This window comes from Dryobates pubescens, chromosome 4 (assembly GCF_014839835.1).
Source record: "Dryobates pubescens isolate bDryPub1 chromosome 4, bDryPub1.pri, whole genome shotgun sequence".
In the NCBI taxonomy this organism is placed as follows: Eukaryota; Metazoa; Chordata; class Aves; order Piciformes; family Picidae; genus Dryobates; species Dryobates pubescens.
The window spans coordinates 3,295,469-3,318,112 of record NC_071615.1 but is presented as its reverse complement, the minus strand read 5'-3'; the positions used below and the strand labels follow the sequence as shown (position 1 = coordinate 3,318,112).

The 22,644-nt window shown below is 48.8% G+C and overlaps 1 protein-coding gene across 1 annotated transcript; it reads left to right on the top strand.

Annotated features, from left to right (window-relative positions):
• Positions 1-11,369: 11,369 nt before the first annotated feature.
• AP5Z1 (adaptor related protein complex 5 subunit zeta 1) lies at positions 11,370-21,631 on the top strand. Its single transcript, XM_054180330.1, has 17 exons — positions 11,370-11,443; positions 11,682-11,819; positions 12,387-12,573; positions 13,587-13,731; positions 14,761-14,873; positions 15,363-15,531; positions 16,195-16,335; positions 16,696-16,733; positions 16,812-16,974; positions 17,244-17,422; positions 17,904-18,046; positions 18,533-18,682; positions 18,874-18,985; positions 19,390-19,487; positions 19,752-19,884; positions 20,446-20,660; positions 21,148-21,631. Exons 1-17 carry the CDS (start codon positions 11,403-11,405, stop codon positions 21,410-21,412), a joined length of 2,430 nt encoding a protein of 809 aa, XP_054036305.1. The 5' UTR covers positions 11,370-11,402; the 3' UTR covers positions 21,413-21,631.
• Positions 21,632-22,644: the final 1,013 nt, after the last annotated feature.

Below are 22,644 nucleotides of genomic sequence, written 5' to 3'. Positions count from 1 at the left end.
CTTTTTTTTTTTTTTTTAAATATTAAAAAAAAAAAAAAGAAAAATTACAGACAACTGATTGTATGACTGCTGGGATGTTTTTAACTGTCTTTTCCCCTTTTGGCTCCAAGGGGATGGGATTTGCAGTTCAGCATCTAAAGGAATGTAACACAAATACAATCTGCTCCCTGGAAAGAAAACTCCTCATTTTCTATGCCTTAATCCTGTGCTTCTCAGAGCTTTGAACCGTAGGACCATTTGCAAACAGGCCACCTAAGGCAATCAGATGCTGAGAGATGGGTGCAGTATCTCACAACAGCAACATTAAAGAAACATGGTACCAAGCTTAAAGAAAAAAAAGGCAAATTGTTTTGTGTGTTAAACCAGAAAAATCCTGAATATGAATGAACGTTTATTTATGTTGGGGATTCAGGAGGAAGAGTTACAGGGCTCAGCCACCTGGATTTCCAGATGCAATTTCTCTCCATTCCCTCTGAGGGAGAATAAGATGACAGAGGAGCTGTATTAAATTGGTTCCTGTAAAGATATTAAAAACAAAGGCTTTTGTACCTTCAATGATTTCTTACAATTATTCATCACTTGCTCTGGACAACAGCCAAAGCATCCTGATGACTGAAGATCACACGGGGAAGGGTCTCCCAGAGGTTCTCTGTGTGTCTGATCACACCCTGTGCTGGAGCACCAGTTTTTGTTCAAAATAGCACTGTAGGTGAAGACATTGCCACTGTTTCTGTGAACTTGGTCCTCTGCACTAAAGCAGTCCACCTTCACCTCCTGTTGGTAGTGGAGTCCTCAACTAGACGGACAATGGTCAGGAGATCAGGGCCAGGTAGGAGCCCTGTCACTGACCCTCTGCCATGGCTAACTGCAAAGCTGTGTAGTTCCTAGAGGGAGGTTGAAAGCTGGGGTGAGAGGCAGCAGGCTTCAAACAGTGTTTAATACAAATTCTGCAGGAGTGTAGAGACCAAGGCAAAAGAGGCCTTTTAGTTTCCATGTGGCAAAAGTCACTGGATTTCTTTAAACAGGTTTTCCAAAAGGAATTTGGAGTTTCCTTTCGTTGCCTGGCTGCCTTTCCCATCTCTCTTCCCTCAAGGGCTATTTGGGTTGGCCAGTAGGAGGAGGCTCTTACCCAGACTGTATTCCAGGCTTTTCACATGCTACAAGTATGACTTGCAAGTAAAGCAGCTCTGAGTCACTTCAGCCACATGAAACAGTGGGTGCTTGTGATGCCTTGTGACTGGCAAATCAACCCCTGCATACCTCCAGCCTTTGGGTTTATGGCTGTTTGCAGTCACCTTGGTTAATGTGTCTTCTGGCAGCACAGCAGAGATCTCTTAATTGAGGAAAATGTCATAGCTCTGGTAATGGCAAAAGAGACTTAAGAGGGATAGGATCTGCCTTTGGTAGGTTGTCTCCCATTTGTCCTGATTTATTGTCAGGTCATTGTCTTGCATGGTCTGACAACGCTCTCCCAGAGCAGAGAGACAAGCCCACTGCAGACAATGTCTCAAAAAGACTTCCCCAGTGTGCAGTAAATGATCCTGTCAGTATGTCTGTGGGGATTAGGGGGTAAGGCACAGCCATTCAGTGTCTGCTGGAATCTGGGGAGGAAATCCACAAGGTAACAGCTGGCATCACTTGTTCCCTTCTAGGTTTCCTTCCTCTTTGCCAAATCCTGTTCAATAGCCAAGTCCCACCACTTGAATAAAACCCAGCCATGTTTTAGTCTCAAGCCAATTGTTTTGGGAGCAGTATTTCTGAAAGAGGGAAAGAATTTCTTGGACTCGTGATTTGTGGTTACCTTCAGCAGTTACAGGCCCACAAGGTATTCAGGACAGTTCATTTATCAACAGCTAGGCTGTCATAATTTGCATGTGTCCCTTTAGTGACAAGTTTAGTGATTGGATTTTAGTACTTTGAAATGGTTTTGTGAAGGAGGGGTGTTACAGACCACAGAGTAACTGAGGCAGGCTGGCCTCCAGCTGTCACCTTTCTTGCTAGGAAGGCTGGGTGTGGCATAGCAGAAAAGCACAGGGCTTAGCTCTGTTCTCTGTCAAAGCCAGAATTCAATAAAAGGGACTTGAAGGAGGAATGAACAAGTGAAAGTTCAGCAGAGCTTGTGTGATTAATCATTACTTGCTGGTTTAGCTAGAGGCACGCCTCTGAAACGGCCCTGAGGCTGGGAAGCTTTCTTGAAACAGAGGAGCTTTGAGGTTTCCAGTACGTTGGGTGAGTCAGTGCAAGATGAGCAACCAATGGAATACTGTTCAGGGGGTGAAGCTGCCAGGGTCTTGTGGGTTTTTCTTTACTGCTGCTTTTTCTCTTGGAAAGTCTAAATAATTGGGCCCTGAACTTCTGTAAACTAGTCCAGCGCCACAGAAGTACATCAGCTGAATGACAGTTCTCATATGCCAGCTGCTGCTTGCTAGATACCTCTTGAAAGCCCATCCTCAGGTTACAGGTATAGATCTCTCCTAAGTATTGTGAACAGAAGAACACTTTCTCACTCTTCCTTTTGTGGCTCACAATGCCTGCTGCTGAAAATGCCAGTTGAGGATAAGCAAATATCTTTGATCTGTTCACTTCTTCTGCTTGAGGTGTCTGCAACTTGTCAGTTTGCTCCATCAGGGGATTTTTGCTTTCTCAGTCTGCTGCAGCTCCCTGCTACTGTAGGAAGCAGCCATGCCACTTGGAAACTTTTTCCTTGTAAGTTTGCCTATATCATTTCCTGATCCTAGTTAAAATAACAGTTCTCACTAGCTCCTCTTGAGAGCTGTGGATCAATGTGGTCTGCATCTGGAACACATGAGATGGCGACATCTTGTTTCATGCCATCAGATGAATTCTTTCCACACACAGCTGAGTCTGGAAGACTGCTTGACTATTTTTACATGTTAGCCCTGATTCCCTAAGCTTTCAGTTCTGAGCACTGCAGAGGAATGAAAGTTAATGTGATGGTAAAATTAAGTCTGCAACTAGATAGAAAATGTTTCCCTCAATGGTCATGTCTGGTACTCGGATCATTTTAAATTGGTCATTTAACTTGTTTTTATTGTCTAAAAAGGGGGAAGAGGGGTTAAGAGACTTCACTGAATCTTCTGCTCTCTGTATAAGGAAAGTCAAGGCATGTTGAATATTTAAGCTGCTTGAACTTAAACCTAGGGGAAAAGTAAAACAAAGTTCTGAATGTGTGAATTTACTTTTTGCCGTTCCCTGTTGATCTGTCTTCATCTTTGGCAGTGGCAAAGACAAATTTTGCTTTGATTAAAGTCAGTTCATAGGAACCTTTTGTTGCCTCAGTTCAAAGCTGGGTGCAGTTGTTCTTGGGTTTATGCCACTGGAATTCCTTAGTTATTGTGTTGTCTTGACCTTGTCTCTTGTGATACAGGAAGCTTTTTACGGTGAGATCAGTTTAATTTGGTTTAGTGATAACACAGTGCTGAGAACAACATTGAAGTTCATGATTAGCTCAGGTATTCTTTTCAACTCCTTTTCCTTCCTGTATTCCTCCCTCCTCCATGCTATTAATGCTGTCCCCTGTAGCACATCCAGCCATTTTTATCCACTGATGGGAGCAGCACCTTACATTAAGCTCTGCACAAGGATTCAAGGATGCCTCTTGGAAGCATGGAGTTCCAGAGCAGGCTGAGAAAGATCAGTGTGGTTACCCTACGTAGTTTTTCATGCTGTTGTTTTAGACATGTTACTGTTGAGCACAGCTTGTTCAGGAGTGTGCTTTGAGAGACAGGTTAAAGCTTTTTAAGAGGAAAAAGCCTTAACAGTGCTTCTGCAATCAGTGTCATTGTCTGGCTTCAGATTTTGAGGGGAGTAGACTCTTCTTTTATGTGGTTTAGGCAACTGTCTTCAGTACTGACTTAGAACTGTTGCTCAGAGTTAACTTCAACTTTTTTTTCCTTTGCCAGTAGAGAAATGCCAGCAGTAAAATAAAACTTGCAGCACAGCAGGCTGGGGACCTGTGTCTCCGCAACAACTGACCTGAGCTTTCACATGGTGTGGAGCACTTTTCACTGACCCCTGGGGGATGTTAAATTGATGTTAGAACTTTCCATCTGTGTTAGCAAGAGGGTTTCCCAGTGAGATGTTTGATCTCACTCTGTGTGCCAGAGTATAAATGAATGTCAAAATGTGGGGTGAAAGGAGAGATGTTTCACTGCCATCCTAGGTTTGAGGATCTTGGATGACAAGGATTTAGTCTAGCAATAGTTCTGTACCTTTTCATAGAGAATCAAAAGCTGTTTCTTCAAGCTTATTGCATGTAAGTATTAAATTTCACCTGGTTGGCTGTCCCATCTTTGTTTCTGAGGTTTAGGCCATTATTTAAAACAGTTTAGCATTGTGATAAGCACAGAGCACATAAAACTGCAGTGTAAGGGGAGATCACATCTCTGTTTGTTGTTTCTGCCATTGGCCAGCTGCAGCTGCATAAAAATACGGCATAACTTGGTCTGAAAGTAACCTTTGGAGGTCTCTACTATAATCTCCTGTTGTGAGCAAGTCTAACTAGATCAGATTGTTGTGGTCTTGTCCAGCTGAGGCTTGCTTGTCTCCAGAGGCAGAGACTCTGTGACTGGCCACCCATGATGTGAAAAGATTTTCTCAGCTAAGAATTTCCTGTGCATGTGTTTGTTGCCTCTTTTTCTACCACATCACACTTCTGAGAAGAGTCTAGCACTGCCTTCTTTGCATCTTCCAAATAGGTAGTTGATGACATCAGTAGGACTTCCCCCCCATTTGCTGTCTTTCCTTAAGGCTGAACCAACCTGTCTCTGTCTCTTCTTGTGCATTGCGTGCTCATCCCCTCAGACGTCAGGTGGCATTGCTGCAGAAGGTCCTTGTCTATCTTGTACTGGGGAGCCCAAAAACCTGGCATGGTACTACAGATGTGATCTGGCAGATGTTGGATGGAGTGGAAGAAGAATCCTTTCCTTGGCCTGCTAGCTGAACTTCTGCAGGTACAGCCCAGTGCTTGTTTGGTTTCTTGCTGCGAGATAAATGCAAGGAATGAGAGTCACAGAGTAAACTGGAAGCACTCTGGGTTGCTTTTGTCCCCATGCAACCATCTTGTCCCTCTCTTCCAATGAAGAGTGGCAGCTTAGGTCTTGGAGCTTTTTGAACAGCAGGCAGGCCTGAAGGGTCTTGCTAAGTTTTTAAAATACCTGTGCTTTACCTTATCAACTAATAGTTGCAATCCAGTGTGGAACTTGCCTTCCTGCAAAATCTTCCAGGTTTTGCAGTCTTGCTGCTAAGAAGTTGACCTAGGGCATTAAGAGTAAACCTCTAAAGGAACATGACTAGCTTTGCAACTTTGCCCTTGCACAATGAGCTTTTGACTTTGCACATGCTGTCCTGTAGTATGTGGTCTGTCTTCCCTTGTCAGCTGGTCTCTCAGGAAGCTCCTGTTTCTGCTCCCCATCAGTTTTCCCCCTCTGCTTGTAGTTTCTGTCAACTCCAGAGTTCTTTAATCCAACTCCTAATTTAATGCCATTGCTTGAAGGTCTGCATCTGGTGAGAATCTGAGTGTTCAGTTGCAGTTATGCAACAGATTGTTCAACCATGTAACTTTTTGCTTCCTTCTGGGTGAAAAATGATGCCAAAGCTGCTACTACCATAGCATACACTACTGTTGTAAGGTGTAGCTTACCAAGGAGCCAGCTGTGCTGCAGAACACAGTTACACTACAAGGTCATCTGGATTGCTGGAGCTGATGGGGTTGGGAAGTGATGCCTCCAAGTGCAGACCAAAATGCAGGATCAGCTGTGACTTTGTGCTGGAGCACCTGTCTGTGAGTGCCTAGCAACCACTGGGCTGTGATGAGAGCAGCATCTCTTGCTGCTGAGTGTGCTGTTTGCAGGGCAGTGGATGTGTTTGTGCACACAGGTGTGGGTATGTGCATACATGGTAGCCAGCAGAGGGAAATACCTAGCTGTGCTGGTGGGCTCTCTCCATTCAGGCCTCTTTCATGGGGCAGTAATTCAGCAGCGAGCATTTTACTGGCCTGAGCAAGGCAGTTTGGAGAAAGACTTGTTGGCTTGTTTGGGGTTTGGTTTTTTTTGGAGCACTATATTTAAATTCCCAACTTGTAATCAACTTTTAAGCTTTGTATTTATGTGTTCAGACAATTCTTTTTGATACCTTTTCAATTTACCAACACTGAATTAAAACCCTTCAGAATGTACGGCTGGTCCTCTCCTTCCATGTCACTGCTAAGTTTCCTGAGCCTTGGGGGGGGAGAGTTGTGCTGTGTCTTCCCCTTGACTCTCAAGAGAGTAAATAAAAATACCAAACATTGACAATTCGTGGGTGGCAGCTAAGGAAGAAACCCTTTACATTTTTATGTTGTTTCCCCCCCACCCCTTACCCCCCCAGAGAATATTAAATTAGATCTGTGTAAACATAAGATTTATATTTATTAATGTGTGAGTGTGTGTGTGAGAGAGAGAATATAGACATGTAAGTAGTCCATGTGTTCCTTTCTCTTCAATAGTGCTTTACAAGGACTTTCATACAGTATGTTGGTAAATTCCTGCACCCAGGCACTGATTCTCAAAGAGCTGTGCAGCTGTGCTTGTCAGGAGTGTGAGCAGCCCATATAGAAGCAGCTTTACTTCAGTGATTGCTTTCATTCCTCTCGCAGAGCGGAAGAGATTACTTGGTACTTGCTTCTTCCTTGTGTAGCAGCCCTGCTTCTGCCTTTGTCATGCTTTCAGCAGCTCTACTCCATGCTCCTTTTCTGGCAAGAAAATCCCCCAAATAGCACTAACTGCAAGCTGGAATCCTGTCTCAAATTCTCTCTTGATGTGTTGTCAGGGAGTTCTTTGCAGATTCTGCTCTGTCACTAATGGGACCTTACTTCTAAGAGGAAACTAAGGGGGAGCCATGAGGATGCTGTAAAGTTGAGGAATTCCTCCCTTTCTGTCTGTCAGGTGGCTAAGTTAACACTGGGGCACTAGTGGAAATAGTTTCTTTTCCTCTGTGGTGAGATTTTTTCTCCTTTTTATGGTGCTTCATGGGGTGTGAGGTGTGTGTATGTCCCCTTAAAAACAAATGCACAAGAGTTTTCCTAATGTTCCCACTCAAAGGGGAGTAAATTTTACTTAGCTGGCCAAATTTCAGTCATGGTTTTAATTCCACAAGGATCACTAAATTTAGAGAAGCATCTGCTCTGACCTACTTGGGCCTCTTGAGAATTATCCCTGCAAACAGATAATACCTGTCCTCCTTTTGAGAATGATTCCTGCAAACAGATAATACCTGTCCTCCTAACCCAAATTTCTCTTTCAGAGGTAGAAATTTCTTTCTCTCTAAGGACCTGAGTGAATGCTTCACACCAGTACTTGCTCTCTGGTGGTCAGGCAGGTATACTTAAGGGAGGACAGGACTGCTGGTAAGAAGGGTAACCAGAATAGGAGCAGTGAAAGGAAACAGCTTTCCTCCTCAGCAGAGAACAGCTCATGTGAAAACCAGACTTCCCCTAGTATTTGGTTGGGGCTTCTTGTCTGCTGCTGAACTAAGCAATGCACCTTTGCTGTGATGTAGAACTTTCAGTCCTGCTTCTACTCCACCTCAATTCCACTTAAAACAGTCTGAAACAGAGCCTTTCTTAAGACTAAGGGCAACATTGAGGAGAAATTGGTCTGTTAGCTGAAGAAAAATGAGATTTAAATGGAGCAGGAAAGGTGAGGTTTCCTTTTGGTTTGCTGCCTTGCTGCTAAAAGTCTATGGTGCAGAACATCCTCATGTTCTGCTGATTTATATGCCACTCTTTGGAGGTGGGCAGGCTGCTAAGTAGGCAAGTTGGCTCTGTAGAAGATGTAAACCTAAGCTTGTTTTCTGTCTCTCTTTTTCTCCTCCAACTGGGATTGAAGTAGAGGGAGCCAGAGCGTTGCTTGTAAGATACTTTTGCTTTAATGGAAAAGAAAACAGAGAATGTTAAAAAGCACCAGCAACAACAACAGAAACACTCATTCAAGTATACTGATGCAGAAAATGGGATGGCTTTAAAATATGAAAATCTGATGAGATTGTATTGTCTTGGGTTCTGGATGTGCTGGCTGTCCCATGGTGAGACTGGCATTGCCCAGCCAACGGAGCCCAAAAGAGCATTGAAGAGTCTGTAATTATCCAAAGGACTGTTAAAGCTGTCAAGAGAGAAATCTAAAGGTGTACCTGAGAGCAATGGATGGGAAAGCTGGAAATTCAGATCCAGTTCTGAAGATTTGCTTTTAAAAATTCAGAATTTGAATCTCCCCCTGTTCTGCAGGGACACATTCCCATGGAGGCCTTGGGGGAAGGCTGGAGTCAGACAAGGACCTGAAATACCTCACTGGCTCAATGGAAGTGTGTTGCTACAGAGATCTGGGGGAGCCTTACCCCTCCCAGCTGGATTTGGCACTTAACTTAAAGATAGGGAAGGATTGGGGGGGGTGGGAACTAAAGCCATGCTTGCATTTCAGCTCCTGGTGTTGCCTGTACAAGACACATCCAGCCAGGTGTTTGGGGGGTTGTGTCTGTTGGGCTTTGTTGTTTTGTTGGGGTTTATTTTTACAGCTGATATCAAAAGGGGTTTTTTTGGTGTGTGTGACTTGTTTGTGTTACCAGTGCTTTTCAAAAAGCAGGTGTGTATCCCAAGGGGGAAAGCTGTGTCTGGGGCAAGGGATGGGAAGTTGCTCTTTATCCAGCCATGTTGCAGCACTGCTCAGCTGCACAGGCAGAGCCCGTGGCTTGGCTCCCACGAGGGCTGTGAGGGTGTCCTGGTCACGCTGAGGAGGCTGCTGCTCACCAGAGGAGATGGCAAGTGTAAGAGCATCCAAGGAGCAGGACCTGCATTTCCACATCAGATGGGATACAGTGGGTTTGGACTTTATTATTATTAATTATTTTTTTTTTAAATATGGAGCCATACATTTTATTTTATTATTTTTAAAGTAATTGGAGATCTGAATGTGAGTTCTAATGTACCAAGAGCGTTAATATTTTAAAGCTATGACAAAGGTTTAAATTTCTACCTTTTTTTTTCCCCCCTTCCCCCCCACCCCCCCTTTTTTTTTTTTTCATTTATTTTAACTGTTCTGTTACCTTCATTTGATGTATGTGGTTGGGGAATGTTGCTTCTCCTCTTAGCATTTATTTCTATAACCAGAAATAAAATTATTATCTATGAAAGAGAAAAATGCCCTGAGATTCCTTGCTGCTTTCGAGTGACAGGCTTGAATCTTTCCAGTGATTCCCTCTTGGCCGGCGGCATCCTGGCCTGCATCAGGAACAGTGTGGCCAGCAGGAGCAGGGAGGTCATTCTGCCCCTGTACACTGCACTGGTTAGGCCACACCTTGAGTACTGTGTGTCCAGTTCTGGGCCCCTCAGTTTAGGAAGGAGGTTGACTTGCTGGAAGGTGTCCAGAGAAGGGCAATGAAGTTGGTGAGGGGTTTGGAACACAGCCCTGTGAGGAGAGGCTGAGGGAGCTGGGGTTGCTTAGCCTGGAGAAGAGGAGGCTTAGGGGAGACCTCATTGCTGTCTACAACTACCTGAAGGGAGGTTGTAGCCAGGTGGGGATTGGTCTCTTCTCCCAGGCAAGCAGCACCAGAACAAGAGGACACAGTCTCAAGCTGCACCAGGGGAGGTTTAGGTTGGATGTTAGGAAGAAATTCTTCACAGAGAGAGTGATTGCCCATTGGAATGTGCTGCCCAGGGAGGTGGTGGAGTCACCATCACTGGAGGTGGTTAGGAGGAGACTTGATGGGGTGCTTGGTGCCATGGTTTAGTTGATGAGGTGGTGTTGGATGATAGGTTGGACACGATGATCTTGAAGGTCTCTTCCAACCTGGTTGATTCTGTTCTGTTCTATTCTATTCTATTCTATTCAGCATGGGGGCTTAGATTCTGCTGCAGCTTCCCCTCTTCACAATGTGAGGAGACAGAGTGGTTTAATTGTGGGGTTTTGGGTTTTTTCTTTCCCTTTTGCCATTTTGATTAAATGCTGTAGGAGAGCAGTACATGTCTGAACACCAGGCACTGCTTTAGAGTTATGGATACTCTGCTTTTTATCCCCTTCCTGTTACTTGGGAAGCTGATAATTCACAGCAGACTGAACATGGGTACACGTGTGTTCAGATCCCTAATGCTTCTCCTGGGGACTATAAACCATTCCTCCAGCTCCAGCTTTCATTTTGTCATGAAGTGAAAGGTTGTTACTCTGAAAGATTACAGGGAAATGGACTGAAATAATTAATGTACAATAGTTTCATTTAAGCACATGAGGTCAGAAGACAGTTGGTTACCCACCTCCCTTAGAGTTAGTTTTTTCCTCCCTTGTGCTCCTAACAGAGCTAAAGGTCTTTTCCAACCTGGTTCATTCCATTCCTATTCCATTCCTATTCTATTCTATACTTTGAATTCAGGGTTTGTTTCAACTGAAAGTCATTCAGAGCTCCAAAAAGAAGGAGGGATATCTTTTAAGACCTCTGCTAATGTAAAGCATCTGCATTTGAGTAACATGTGAGAAATGGTCACATCCCCTGGCTCCCCCCATACATCAGACACGGCTTCAACGCAGCCAGAGGAGAAAGGGTGCAGGGAGAAACCTGAATGCATGTCAGCCTGCTGCCTGGACACACCTCTGATTGTTCATAGCCGGGGTGTCCTTGGAGGGCAAAAAGGAGCTGATGCTCTGCTGGCTAATTGCCAGGGAACGCTGTTAATGAACTTCTACTGCCAGGGAGTCGTAGGGCAGAGAAGTACCAAAGGGCAGAGCGCCAAGTTTCCTCTCATGACAGGTCCTCCTCCCTGCAGGGTGATGAACAGCATGGCAGTGAGAGGTTCAGGTGTGTTAGCAGGCAGGAGGAGAGATGTTTCTGATGGGAGTTAATGCTTTCTTAACCTTTTGGAAGCTCTGAAGCCCACTTGCTGAGAAGCTATTTTTAACACCTCTTGCCATTTGTGGAAAGCATTCTTTGAATGGGTTGCAGGAAAGGCTAATATGGCATCTTTTATCATCATCCTCTTAGAAACCTGAATCCTGCCGTGTCTCTGCCATGGGGTGATGTTTTCCAGGGGTTCGAGTCCCAAGAGCTGCTCTCCATGCTGTGTGGGATGGCAGCAGGGACAAGCTTCACCTCAAACTCCGGAATAACAGCAGCACTACCTTGAAATAATCAGTGGAGAGGATTTTGCCATTACCCCTTCTTCCCTCCTCTCTGAGGGCATCGGGCTCGGTTTCCCCAGGGCTTGGAGCAACCGCGCCCCAGCCCTCCGGAACCTCCCCTTTAGGCGGAACCTTGGTGCAGCAGCGGCCGCGTCCCCCCGGAGCTGGCCGTTGCGCACCGCCCGCCTCTGGGGGGCCGCTTTGGCCGCGGACCGAGGCGGGAGGAGCAGCGGAGCGCTCGGCATGTTCACGGCGGCCGCCGAGAGCTTCCTCAAGCAGGCGAGGTACGGAGGGGGTGCTGGCATCCCGGGGTGGCTGCTGAGGGACCGAGGGAGGACGGCAGGGCACCCTTGGGTCGGGGTCCTGTCGGAACTGCCTGGGGCTGGCAGGGGTCGAGCCGGGGCCGAGGGGCGGCCGGGCCGCGTCGCTGCTCCACTGGAGTGGGGAGCTTGGGGGGAAAGGTGCGACCCCCCAGGGTTTCTGAAGAGGGGCCGGGGCCCCGACGGCCGCTTCCCCCGGCAGGGAGATCCAAGAGGAAGAGCTGCGGAGATTCGCCTCCCGCGTCGCCTCCCTCCTGCAGGGCCCGGAGCTGGGCCCCGAGGCCGTGGACTGCCTCCAGAGGCTGCACCTCACCGTCGCTGCCACCAAATACCCGCGCAGGTGAGCAGCTTCGTGCACGAAGAGCAAAGCATCACTTTCGTGAAAGGAAAAAATAACAACAACCACACAAACCTTAGTACTTAAAACCAAAACAAACAAAAACCCCAACCCAAACAAACAAACAAAACCAACCCAAACAACAACGCCAAACAAACAAAAACAACCTAAACAAAACCAACCCAAACAAACAAAAAACCCCAACCAAAAACCCCAACCAAACAAAAAACCCCCACCAAAAAACCCCCAACCAACCAAACAAACAAAAAACCCAACCAAAACCCCCAACAAACAAAAACCTGATTTGAAAACCCTGAATTCTGGGTAAATTTAAAACCTCTCTTGGCCTTTTTTGTTTCCCCCCTCTTTATTGCCTCCCCCCTCTTGCAGTGAAAGTTCCAGGTGTTTCTGTCACTGAGTGCTTTTTAAAGCTGTGCTAAGAAACAAACCTCAGAAGTGGAGGGGATAAAATGGCACTGGCATCAAGGGAGAGCATCCCAAGAATATGCAGGAAATAAATATCTGAGTCGTTTCTTGCCTTGTGGTGATGCTTTCTTGTGTCTCTTGCAGGCTAGATGGCAAGTTTGTGGAGCTGTTGCAGACAGTGCTGTGTTCATCCAAGTGCCCTGAGCAGGTTCAGGTGTTATGTGCTGCCATCCTGAGGGAGATGTCACCTTGTAATGATCTGATCCTCTCCTGCGATCAGATTCAAGATACAAAGCTCTTGAGCCTGGTATCCTCCATCCTTTTGGCTCAGGTAAATGATCTGCCAAGTCCAAAATCTTCCCTTGTCAGTATGGATTTGCTTTCTGATTGTTCCCTGTTCGCTGAGCTCAAGGAGCATGAAAATCAATTGAAAGTATCTAGGAAAAAGCAGAAGCATTTCTGTGTTCATTTAAGGAGCCTAATTGTTTTGTATAGGTTTCTACCACCTTCCTGGGCAACCTCTGGGCAATCTTACCACCCTCATAGGGAAGAGCTTATTCCTAACATGCCATCTGAATCTACCCCTTTCTATTTTTGTTCCATTCCCCCCAGTCCTGTCACTCCCTGACACCCTAAAAAGTCCCTCCCAGCTTTCTTGTAGGTCCCCTTCAGATACTGTAAGGCCACAGTAAGGTCTTCTCAGAGCCTTCTCTTCTCCATACTGAACAGCCCCAGCTCCCTCAGTCTGTCCTCACAGCAGAGCAGCTCCAGCCCTCTGCTCATCCTCGTGGCCCTTCTCTGGACACCTTCCAGCACCTCCAGATCCTCTTCTACTGGGGGCTCCAGAGCTGGACACAGTACTCCAGGTGGGGTCTCAGCAGAGCGGAGTAGAGGGGGAGAATCACCTTCATCACCCTGCTGGCTCTGCTTTTCTTGCTGCAGCCTGGGATGTGGTTGGCTTTCTGGGCTGCAAGTGCACACTGGTAGCTCATGTTGAGCTTCTCATCCACCAGCACCCCCAAGTCCTTTTCTTCAGGGCTGCTTTCAAGCCACTTGCTGCCCAGCTTGGGATTGCCCCAACCCAGATGCACGACCTTGCATTTGGTCTTGTTCAGCCTTGTGAGGCTGTTAATTTCACTTCAGATGTGGCTTGTCCACAACCCTGTTCTATCTGCCCTCCTGGGATCTCTGAATTCCTGTTGCAGATCTCTGTAGAATCAGCCTGTGCTGTGCTTCATGTTTGACATTGTTATTGGTGCCTGATGGAAGAGTTTGTGTGTGGTACTGGTCTCCAGCACTAGTCAAAGATTATCTAATTAGCTTTACTTGTGCTTTATCTTTAAGGGAGACAAGAAGGGTGAAGTGGCTGCTGTGGGACAACGTATTGTAAAAGTCCTTGAAAGGAGGCTGCCTGAGGGTCAGAGTGCTCGGTACATCCTTCCTGTCCTGTCAAATGTCATCAGTCTTTCACCAGAATCTCTAACTGAAGGTAAATAGAGAGGAAGGCTTGAGATTACCTTCTGCCTGTGATCTGTGTAGTGGGCTCTCTGAAGTCTTTGGCTAGGATTAGCACTTGGAAACTGCTGTAAAAAGTGGCATTTCTGCCACAAGGAAAGTAGACTTAGTAGGCAAGATATTTTTCACCACTGGAAAATGGACTGGCCTTTTAGCTGCTTTGGCCCTTTCCAGTGTCCAGAGCCTCTGTTCTGTATAGATCTGTGTCAGAGTAATGTGTACTAGATCTCCAGATGCAGTAGGAGTGTGAAGTTGTAGCTATCCTGAAGAGCATCAAACAAAGTGAGAAACAGAAATAGAGATACATGTTTGTGGAACTGTTCAGAAGAGCAACAAAACCAGCTAGAGGTACTCTTCATGAGAGGGGCAGGACTGGTGAATAAACCACAGGAGACATTCCAGGCCTAAAATGGTGAGGGGTTGTATTGTGAGCAAGAGCCTGGTTTTGGGGGTTCCCTGGGAGGTTTGTCTGTAGGCCAGACAAAGCTTTGGGCCAGGGTGTATGGGCTGCCTGAGCAGGCAGGATTACCTGCCTCAGCCTCTGCATGTCCTCTGCAAGGGGTTTATGCCTTTGTCTGCAGAGCTGAAGCCAGCCACTGCCTGAAGATAATGGAAGTGGTTTTGTACCTTCGTTCTAATAGCAGCTGTGGATGGAAACAAAGGAACGAGTACCTCTTGACTCTGCTCACACCAAAAGTCCTTGGTTCCAGCACTCATTCCCTGACTTTTTGTCTGAGGAAGCAGGCAAAACAATAATTAAACTGACCCAGTGGCTGGGAGTGAGCACAGGACACATAAGTCTGAAATGAGTGTGGGCAATCCTGGACCTGCAGTAGTATGAGGAGGAGTATAGGGCATCCACCTCGGTGTAGTCATTGCTGTGGCAGAGAGACAGTGGTCTAGGCTGGAGGAGAAGCGCAGCCACTGAGGGGTAGCAGGGGTGTGTTGCAGAGGCTGCTTCCCTGCCCAATCTGGCAATGACCCTGTGACTTCTCTTGTACAGAACAAGTCAATGTAGTCAGTAAAAAGATGGCAGACTGGCTGAGGTATGCGAGCACTCAGCAAGGAGTGGCTCAGCCCTCTGGAGGCTTCTTCTCCAGTCCCAGAACCAAGCAGGTAAGTGCTAGGTTGCCATGGTCATCTTGTGGTGCATTTGTTAGTTGCCTGCTGGTTTGGGTTCCCAGAATCAGTGTGACCTAGAAGGACTGTTGTTCCTTGCCCCTTTTTGTGGGATAAGTGGTCAAGATGTATAGGAAAGCAAAGCAGAGGGATTTATAGCTCCAAGATTTAGGAGTCCTGCTGTAGAGACAGGACTTTGATGCTTGAAGTAGTTTTGAGGGGAGAGTCTTCTAGTCACCATGTATTGTGGAGTAAAAGCTAATTGGAAGTGAGGCCTTTATCAGAGAGGGGGGAAGTTTGGAATGTTTCAGCTGGAGCAGAGAATCCAACACAGCTGGCCTTTCTCTCTCTGGATAACTGCCCCCCAGCAGCCCCCACAGTAGGTACAAATGAGGGCTACTTGTCTCTGTGAGCACAGTGGAGTTTTCCCTGCCTTCTCATGTGGGCTTTCCCTGGGAGCATGACCTGCTACATCTTTTCTCACAGCCTGGACCTGTCACAGAGGTGGATGGTGCCATTGCCACAGACTTCTTCACAGTGCTGTCAGTGGGTCAGTACCACACGCAGGACCAGTGGCTCAACGTCCAAGCCTTCTCCATGCTGCGAAGCTGGCTGCTGTGCTATGGGGACAAGGGCTTGAAGACACCCAAGTCAGGTATGAATTGGAAGGCTACAGACCAGCACGAGTTGGATGTGCTCTGAAATTATTAGGTGGCTGCACCAACGGCTCAGCAAGTGCGGGAATGTGGGCAAGAATTCACAGGTCTGGGACTAGGAGCCAGGAAACTTTGAGGAAGGAGTATTACAAACCCACCCAACTGATCCTTACTAACACTTCCATGAGCAGCTGGTTGTATGGCAAAGAAATAGAAATGGCTAGATTCAGACTGGATGTTAGGAAGAAGTTTTTCACCATGAGGACGGTGAGAGGCTGGCACAGGTTGCCCAGGGAGGTGGTGGAAGCCTCATCCCTGGAGGTTTTGAAGGCCAGGCTGGATGTGGCTGTGAGTAACCTGATCTAGTGTGAGGTGTCCTTGCCCATGGCAGGGGAGTAGGAACTAGATGATCCCTGAGGTACCTTCCAACCCTAACAATTCTATGATTGTATGATTCAGTGAGTCTGGTTTCAAACAAAACCCCATGGGCCCCTGAGAAGAAAGCCCTGGGTGATGGAGTTCTTGTCACACCCCCTTCTCCCCCAGCCCCCTTTCCTTCACAGTGCTACTAGGGGCAGACAGCTCCCTTGCTGTCATTGGGCAGCTGTGTGGGTTAGGTTGCCCATAATGAGAATTGATATGTGGTAACCTTTGTTCTGTAGATGACAGATCAGGAATGGACAAGTCTGTGATGTCCACGGTCTCGACTCTGCCCACGTCCAGCCGCCTGCTGCCCCCGAAGGAGCGTCTGCGGGAGAAAGCCTTCGAGTACTGCCAGCGGCTGGTTGAGCAGAGCCACCGGCGTGAGTCTGACCTTCAGCCCTCCCTGGAGTTCTCTTGGTAGTGCTCTTGAAAATGTTCCTGCTTCACTGCCTCTCTGGGCTGGGATCTCACTCCTCACAGCTGCTGGTGCACATCATCGATGAGCCCTGAAGTGGGGCGCTGGAAGAGCTTGGGGTTGGACTGGATGATCTCTCGAGGTCCCTTCCAACCCCTGACATTCTGTGATGCTGGAGGCAACGACCATGTTTTGCCTTCTGTCCTTGACTTACATGGGGGAGCTGTGGAATCCACCTGTCCTGAAATCTGAGTTAGAGCTCAAACTGACAGCCTGATGTTCCTGTTTGGTCTCTGATTTTAACTGGGACTCTTTTCTTGGACAGGACCCCTGAAGAAGGATGATGCAGACCTACAGAAAGCTGTAAGTACACAGAGGTTATACTGAAGCTCTCAGAGCTGTGGCTTCCCCCCAACCTAATCTGACTCTGCTGCCCTGCAGTGTCTCATTGAAGCAGTGACAATCATGGACATCATCTGCAAACAAGACTCCTCCTACGTGCACCGTGCAGCCTCCTTCCTGAAAGTGCTGCATGGCAGAATCTGTGGGGATGCTACTTATGCCAGGGCACTGCTGCCCATTGCCCAGTTCTTCCTGAACCACAGTAAGTCATCACCTCTTACCCCCTTGTCCACCACCTAGTTTTGCATACTCTCTGCAAAGCCTTTTCTCCTGGCAGTTTGCTAGCTGCCAGAGCTGGTAATTCAGCCTTGGCTGTACTCTGGGGTAGATGATCCCACTCCAGGAGACCCAGATGCTGCAGTATCCTGTGCTCTTTAGAAAAACAGAACCCAGGTTTGGCTTAGCCCCTGGAACCCTCGTTGGCAGAGCTGCTGGGTGGGCTGTGCTCAGCAGCATGTCGTGTCTTCCCAGGCAAAGTGGCAGCTGTGGACTCTGATGCAATCTACAGACACTTACTCACTGATATCCCTGCTCAGCTCTTCCACAACGCATCACTGGCCTTTGAGTTTGTCCAGTTCTGCAAAGCCAACAGCCAGCTCTTCACTGAGACCTCCAGTGTATTCAGGCAGAGCTTCCCAAATCTCTTCAAGGTACACCATGCTGGAGCAGCTCAGGAGAGAACATGCTGCATGTTCCTTTCTGTGCCCCAGAACTTGCTCTTTGCACCCCAAAGCCCTCCGTGTTCCTCCGTGGCAGTGCTAGGGAGAGCATGAGCAAGAAGAAGTGTTAGAAAAGCAAGTGTGAGTTTGAGGAGGGAAGAGGGTTCTGGGTCTGATTAGCACTGCCAGTGTTGCTGCCAGTGGGTTGGGACAGAGTGAACACAGGACACAGCACTTTGTTTGTGGAAAACTTTAATAAGTTACAGCTTGCCAGCCACTAATCCAGCTGCCAGATGCCTGTGTTGAGCTTCCAGCAGCCTCCTAGGTTTTGACCAAACCCTCAGACCTCTCTGGTTTTGCTTTTCAGAAGTGACTATCCCTTCCCCATGCCTTATGTTCACAGTGTGAGAACTGTCTGGGGGTGTGGTGGAGTAGCAGGGGTACTGCAGCAGTTTGTGCTTGTTCCTTGCAGTTCCTAGCATGGAACAGCCCACCCCTCATCTCTGAGTTTGTGGACTTTCTTCCATCTCTGCTGGATGCAGGCACAGCCATTGAGATCTTCCATTTGCTTCTTGACCTACCCTGTTTGACAGCAGCTCTGGATGTGCAGCTGAGGTAATGTTACTTTCTCTTCCCTGTTTCTTCCCTGCTCTTACCCTGCTTCTCTGGCTTTGTTCTCTTGGAGGCATGCAGAGGTTTCTTCCTGAGGTCATTAGGAACTGTGAGTCTCCAGGACAATAGGATAGGACAGGGACTAGCTCTCACTGCTGAACCTTCTACTCTTCCTTGTCTCTCTGACATGAGCAGCTCTCTCTAGAGTGCTTGGAAAAGAGAGTCAACCTAAAGGGCTTCAATGACTAAGGGATACAGGGCAGCATTTTCTCCTTTCCTAGGAGTGACACAGAAGAAATGATGGAGCTACTGCCTGAGCCTGGGGGATCATTTTCTGTCATCCTGGTTCTTTGGCTTTTAGAGGGCCTGGATTAGACCAAATTGCTGTCTCTGTTCCCATGGAAAGGGAGTTACTCCATCATCCAGGATTCCAGCTATGCCCTGGCTCATTCTCACAATGCAGCTCATTCTGTGTGTGTCTCCTGCCAGGTCAGCTGCCCTTCCTACCTCTGAGAAGGCTGCCAGTGACCCAGCTGTGCCGCCAAGCACCTGTCTGGAAGCTTTTCGCCATCCCCTCTACAGGAGCATGTTCCAGCACCTTCTCCGTGCCAAGTCTACCTCAGAGGATGCCCCAGAGAGGTAGGAAGCTGCTGTGGGAGACTGCCACAAGGGTTTGGTTCAGCCAGCTCTGGGATGCAGCACTGGGATTGCAGGGGAAGGTGTAGCTGCTCTCTTCCCTGTGCTCAGAGGCCTTGTGGGGGAATAGGGATGGGCAGCCAGGAGAGTAGCTGGGAGCAGGCCCTCAGCAGTAACTCTTCTGTTGCCCACAGGCTGATTCCACTTCGGCAGCTGCTTGGCTCCCTGGCCAGCAGCCCAAGGGTTGTGCAGTGTGCAGAGACTGTCCCTGTCTTACTGGAGCTCTTTTTCAAGGTGGTGGCAGAGGTAGGCCCTGCTTGGAGAGTTTGGCTCCCAGTCATACCACAGGGATGTCTTGTTAAGTGAAGAGCAGTTGCAAAAGCAAAACTTAAGATACTTCAGCTTCAACAGAGGGAATCATGAGGGGAGGGTGGGATGGTCTACTGCTGGCATGAACCAGTACTCAGCTGGCTACTTCATCCAGAGAAGCAGAAAAGCTCCCTGGTGCAGTGTTGGGCTTCACACTGTTCTCTCAGCCAGCTGTAAAAGAGGTGGATGAGAGCAGAATGAGCCCCTGGTACCTGCTGTGTGCACTGCTACCCTCCTGCTAGGTGAGGCTGTGTCTGTGACAGCTGTTCTACCTGGCTGGTTGCTTTGGGTTTGGGCTGCTGGCAGTCACTGGTGTTGCTTCAACAAGAGCTCTTTGTCAGTTTGCAGATGGGCCACTGATAAACCAGCTGGTGGTGCTGCTGCTGCAGAGGAGTGACCAGCTCTGTGAGATCCCAGCATTCAAAGATGATGTGTACAGGTGAGATGGGGCAGGAGGCCCAGCCAAGCTCACAGCTCTTCTGCTGGTTGCAGCGTAGCAGCCCAGGAGCCTTTTCACTTGTGGGGCCCAGTCCCTGCTGTGACACGCTTCTGGAGGGTGCAGAACAGGGATTGCATCTCCAGCCCAGCAGGGAGCATCCTGAGTGTACAACAACTGTGCCAATGGCTGGGTGCTGCCACCACCTCCTTAGTTTGCTGATGGCCACTTTGCCTGTGGTCTGAGCTCTGCCCATCTTTCCTCCAGGGTGCTGAGCTCACAGCTGGTGGTGCTCTGCAAGTTGCACCCTGCACTCATCGTGGAGCTATCCACAGAGATTCTAGAGTTCTCAGGAGCAGTCAGCAACATCCAGAACAAGGAGGCCATCTTCACCCATGTGGTGAGTAGGGTCTGCCTGCTTCTGCCACATGGTGCTCCAACTGGGGAGTCACCTCTGGGTTCCCTTTCCTCCTCTCCTCTGCTAGCATTAGTTGTTCTCTTCTCCAGACTGGAGTTGGGGCTGTTCAGTCTGGAGAAGAGAAGGCTCTGAGGAGACCTTATTGTGGCCTTCCTGTATCTGAAGGAGGCTACAAGAAAGCTGGGGAGGGACTTTTGAGGGTGTCAGGGAGGGATAGGACTGGGGGGGATGGGAAAAAAAACAGAAATGGGTAGATTCAGATTGGATGTTAGGAAGAAGCTCTTCCCCATGAGGGTGTGAGACACTGGCACAGGTTGCCCAGGGAGGTGGTGGAAGCTTCATCCCTGGAGGTTTTTAAGGCCAGGCTGGATGTGGCTGTGAGCAACCTGCTGCAGTGTGAGGTGTCCCTGCCCATGGCAGGGGGGTTGGAACTGCCTGATCCTTGAGGTCCCTTCCAACCCTGACAGTTCTATGTTCTGATGTGCTGTCCCCTAGAAAGCACTGGATTTCTCTTCACCCTGAGCACCTCTGCCTTCCCTTCAGGTGTGGGCTGTTGGAGAGTACCTGTCAGTGTGCTACGACAGGCGCTGCACGGTGGAGCAGGTCCTGCGGTTCTTCGAGGCGCTGGAGGCTGTGCTGTTCGAGGTCACCCAGCTGCGGCCGCTGCCCACCACCCCCGGCTACCCGCCCCGCGCCATCAGCGTCCTCATGGCCACCTTGACCAAGCTGGCAGCTCGGAGCCAGGACCTGATCCCCAGGTCAGGAGAGATGGCAGGAAAAGGCAAAGGGTTGAAATTGGCAGGTGGTGGTGGAGGTCCAAACAGATGTTTGCTTGCATTAAATAATCCAGCTTGGCAACCGGTGGAGCCCGAAACTGAAAGAGGACAGAGGAAGCAAGCTGTGGAGGAGCCCAGTTTGGGGAAGTGGGACTCATCTGCTGACTAATGTTGTGTGCATGAGGGGAAGGGGGTGGCTAGCATCTGGTGTCACCTACAACAGAGTCTTTTGGAATACACAGGCTGAAGGAGTGACCACTGGAACAGGCTCCCCAGAGAGGCTGTGGAGTCTCCTCCTCTGGAGACTGTCTGGATGCGTTCCTCTATGACCTGAGCTAGATTGTATGGCCCTGCTCTGGCAGGGGGGTTGGACTGGATCTCTTTGGGTCCCTTCCAGCCCCTGACACCCTGTGATCCTGTGACCTTGCAGAGTGCAGAGAGCTGATTCCCGTGTCCTTCTCTCCTGCAGAGTGTCCATGTTCCTGTCCAAGATGAGGACGTTTGTGCAGAGCCCTGCTGTCACCTCTGTGTACCAGGAGGAGGACCTCGAGGAGATCCTCATCCGAGCAACGGAACTCCTGAACCTCCTGAAGATGCCCAGCGTGGCTCAGGTGGTGTTCACACCGCCCGTGGCCAGCACACGGTTCCAGAGGGAGGTGAACAACTCCCTCCCTTGTGCCCTCAGGATGGTCACCCGGCTCCTAGAGCCGACTCCTGGCTTCATGCCAGGGTGAGGACATGAGCTTGCTGAGAGGCTCCAGCCTCTGTGGTAACCCACTGGACCCTGCTGACACTCGAGGCCGAGGCCCTGCTCTGGGCATGAGGAACAAGTGCTTGTGAATGAAACAGAGCAGGACTCAGCAGAGCTGAGGCTGCTCTTCTGTGTGAGGCTCTTTGTATCTCTGTCTCCTAAGCTTGTCTTGCCAGTATGGATTGGGAATCCCAGTGGGTATGTGGGAGAGTGAAGGCATGAGTTTACTCCTCTGCCATGCCCCTTTGGAGATGTGCTTCTTCCCTCCTCTGACTTTTCTCCCTGCCCTCTGCCCTCACAAGGCCCTGGCCTTGCACGTGCTGGTTTCATTGCCCCTCCTTGCAGCAGGTCAGCCAAGCGAAGGCCTGTGGTGGAGAAAGCAGAAGTGATTCCATTGTCTGCTGTAAGCCCTCACTGCTCTTCTGGCTTCCTATCAGAGTGAACATGTCAAGATCCAAGAGACAGCTACCAGATAGGAGCTTAGAGAGATTTATTGATCCAGTTTATTGTTGACACCAAGAGCATTTCTCAATATACATCAGCCTGGTGTCAAACAGGAGCCATGCTGTGTTCTGTACCCACTGGAGAGGTTTGTACACATTGGAACTGTACAGTATTAACAAGGTGGGGGGGGAGTGAGTACATCCTGCTGCTCCTTCCAGGAGAAGCATGCCCTCATGCACACTAGTAAAGAGTTTATTTACAGTCTGTTTCAATACCTGACTGCACTGTGAGCAACACAGCTCTGGAGCTGTTTCACACCCACAGGGGTTCCCGGAGAGCCAGGCTCAGTGGGGAGCAGAGAGCTGCATTGGTGCCACTGGAACTTGCCAGGGTGCAGCCCCAGTCCTGTTTAGTGCAAACTCAGCCTCCCAGGCTGAGGGGAGTAAGGAGTACAAGCAGTTTTCCCAGGAGCTCCAGGCAACCCATTTCCTGCCTTGCAAACCTGCTGAGCTCCAGAGATGACAGGCCAGCATACCTGCTTGCTTCAAAGTCCAGTGAGTCACCAGGAGCCTTGTGGGGCCCTGAGCCTTTGCTCACCTGCCTGGTATGGCTGAGTCAGTGGCAGGAGGGATGCTTTCTTCCCAGTCCCTGCTGGGGCAGCACCCCAGGCCAGTTGGCATGAACATGGCCTAGCAGAGAAGCAAGGCACTAGTGTCTGGGCAAAGTTGCTTTGTCTATCTTGCAGGCCAGGCTGCATTCAAATCCAGTAGT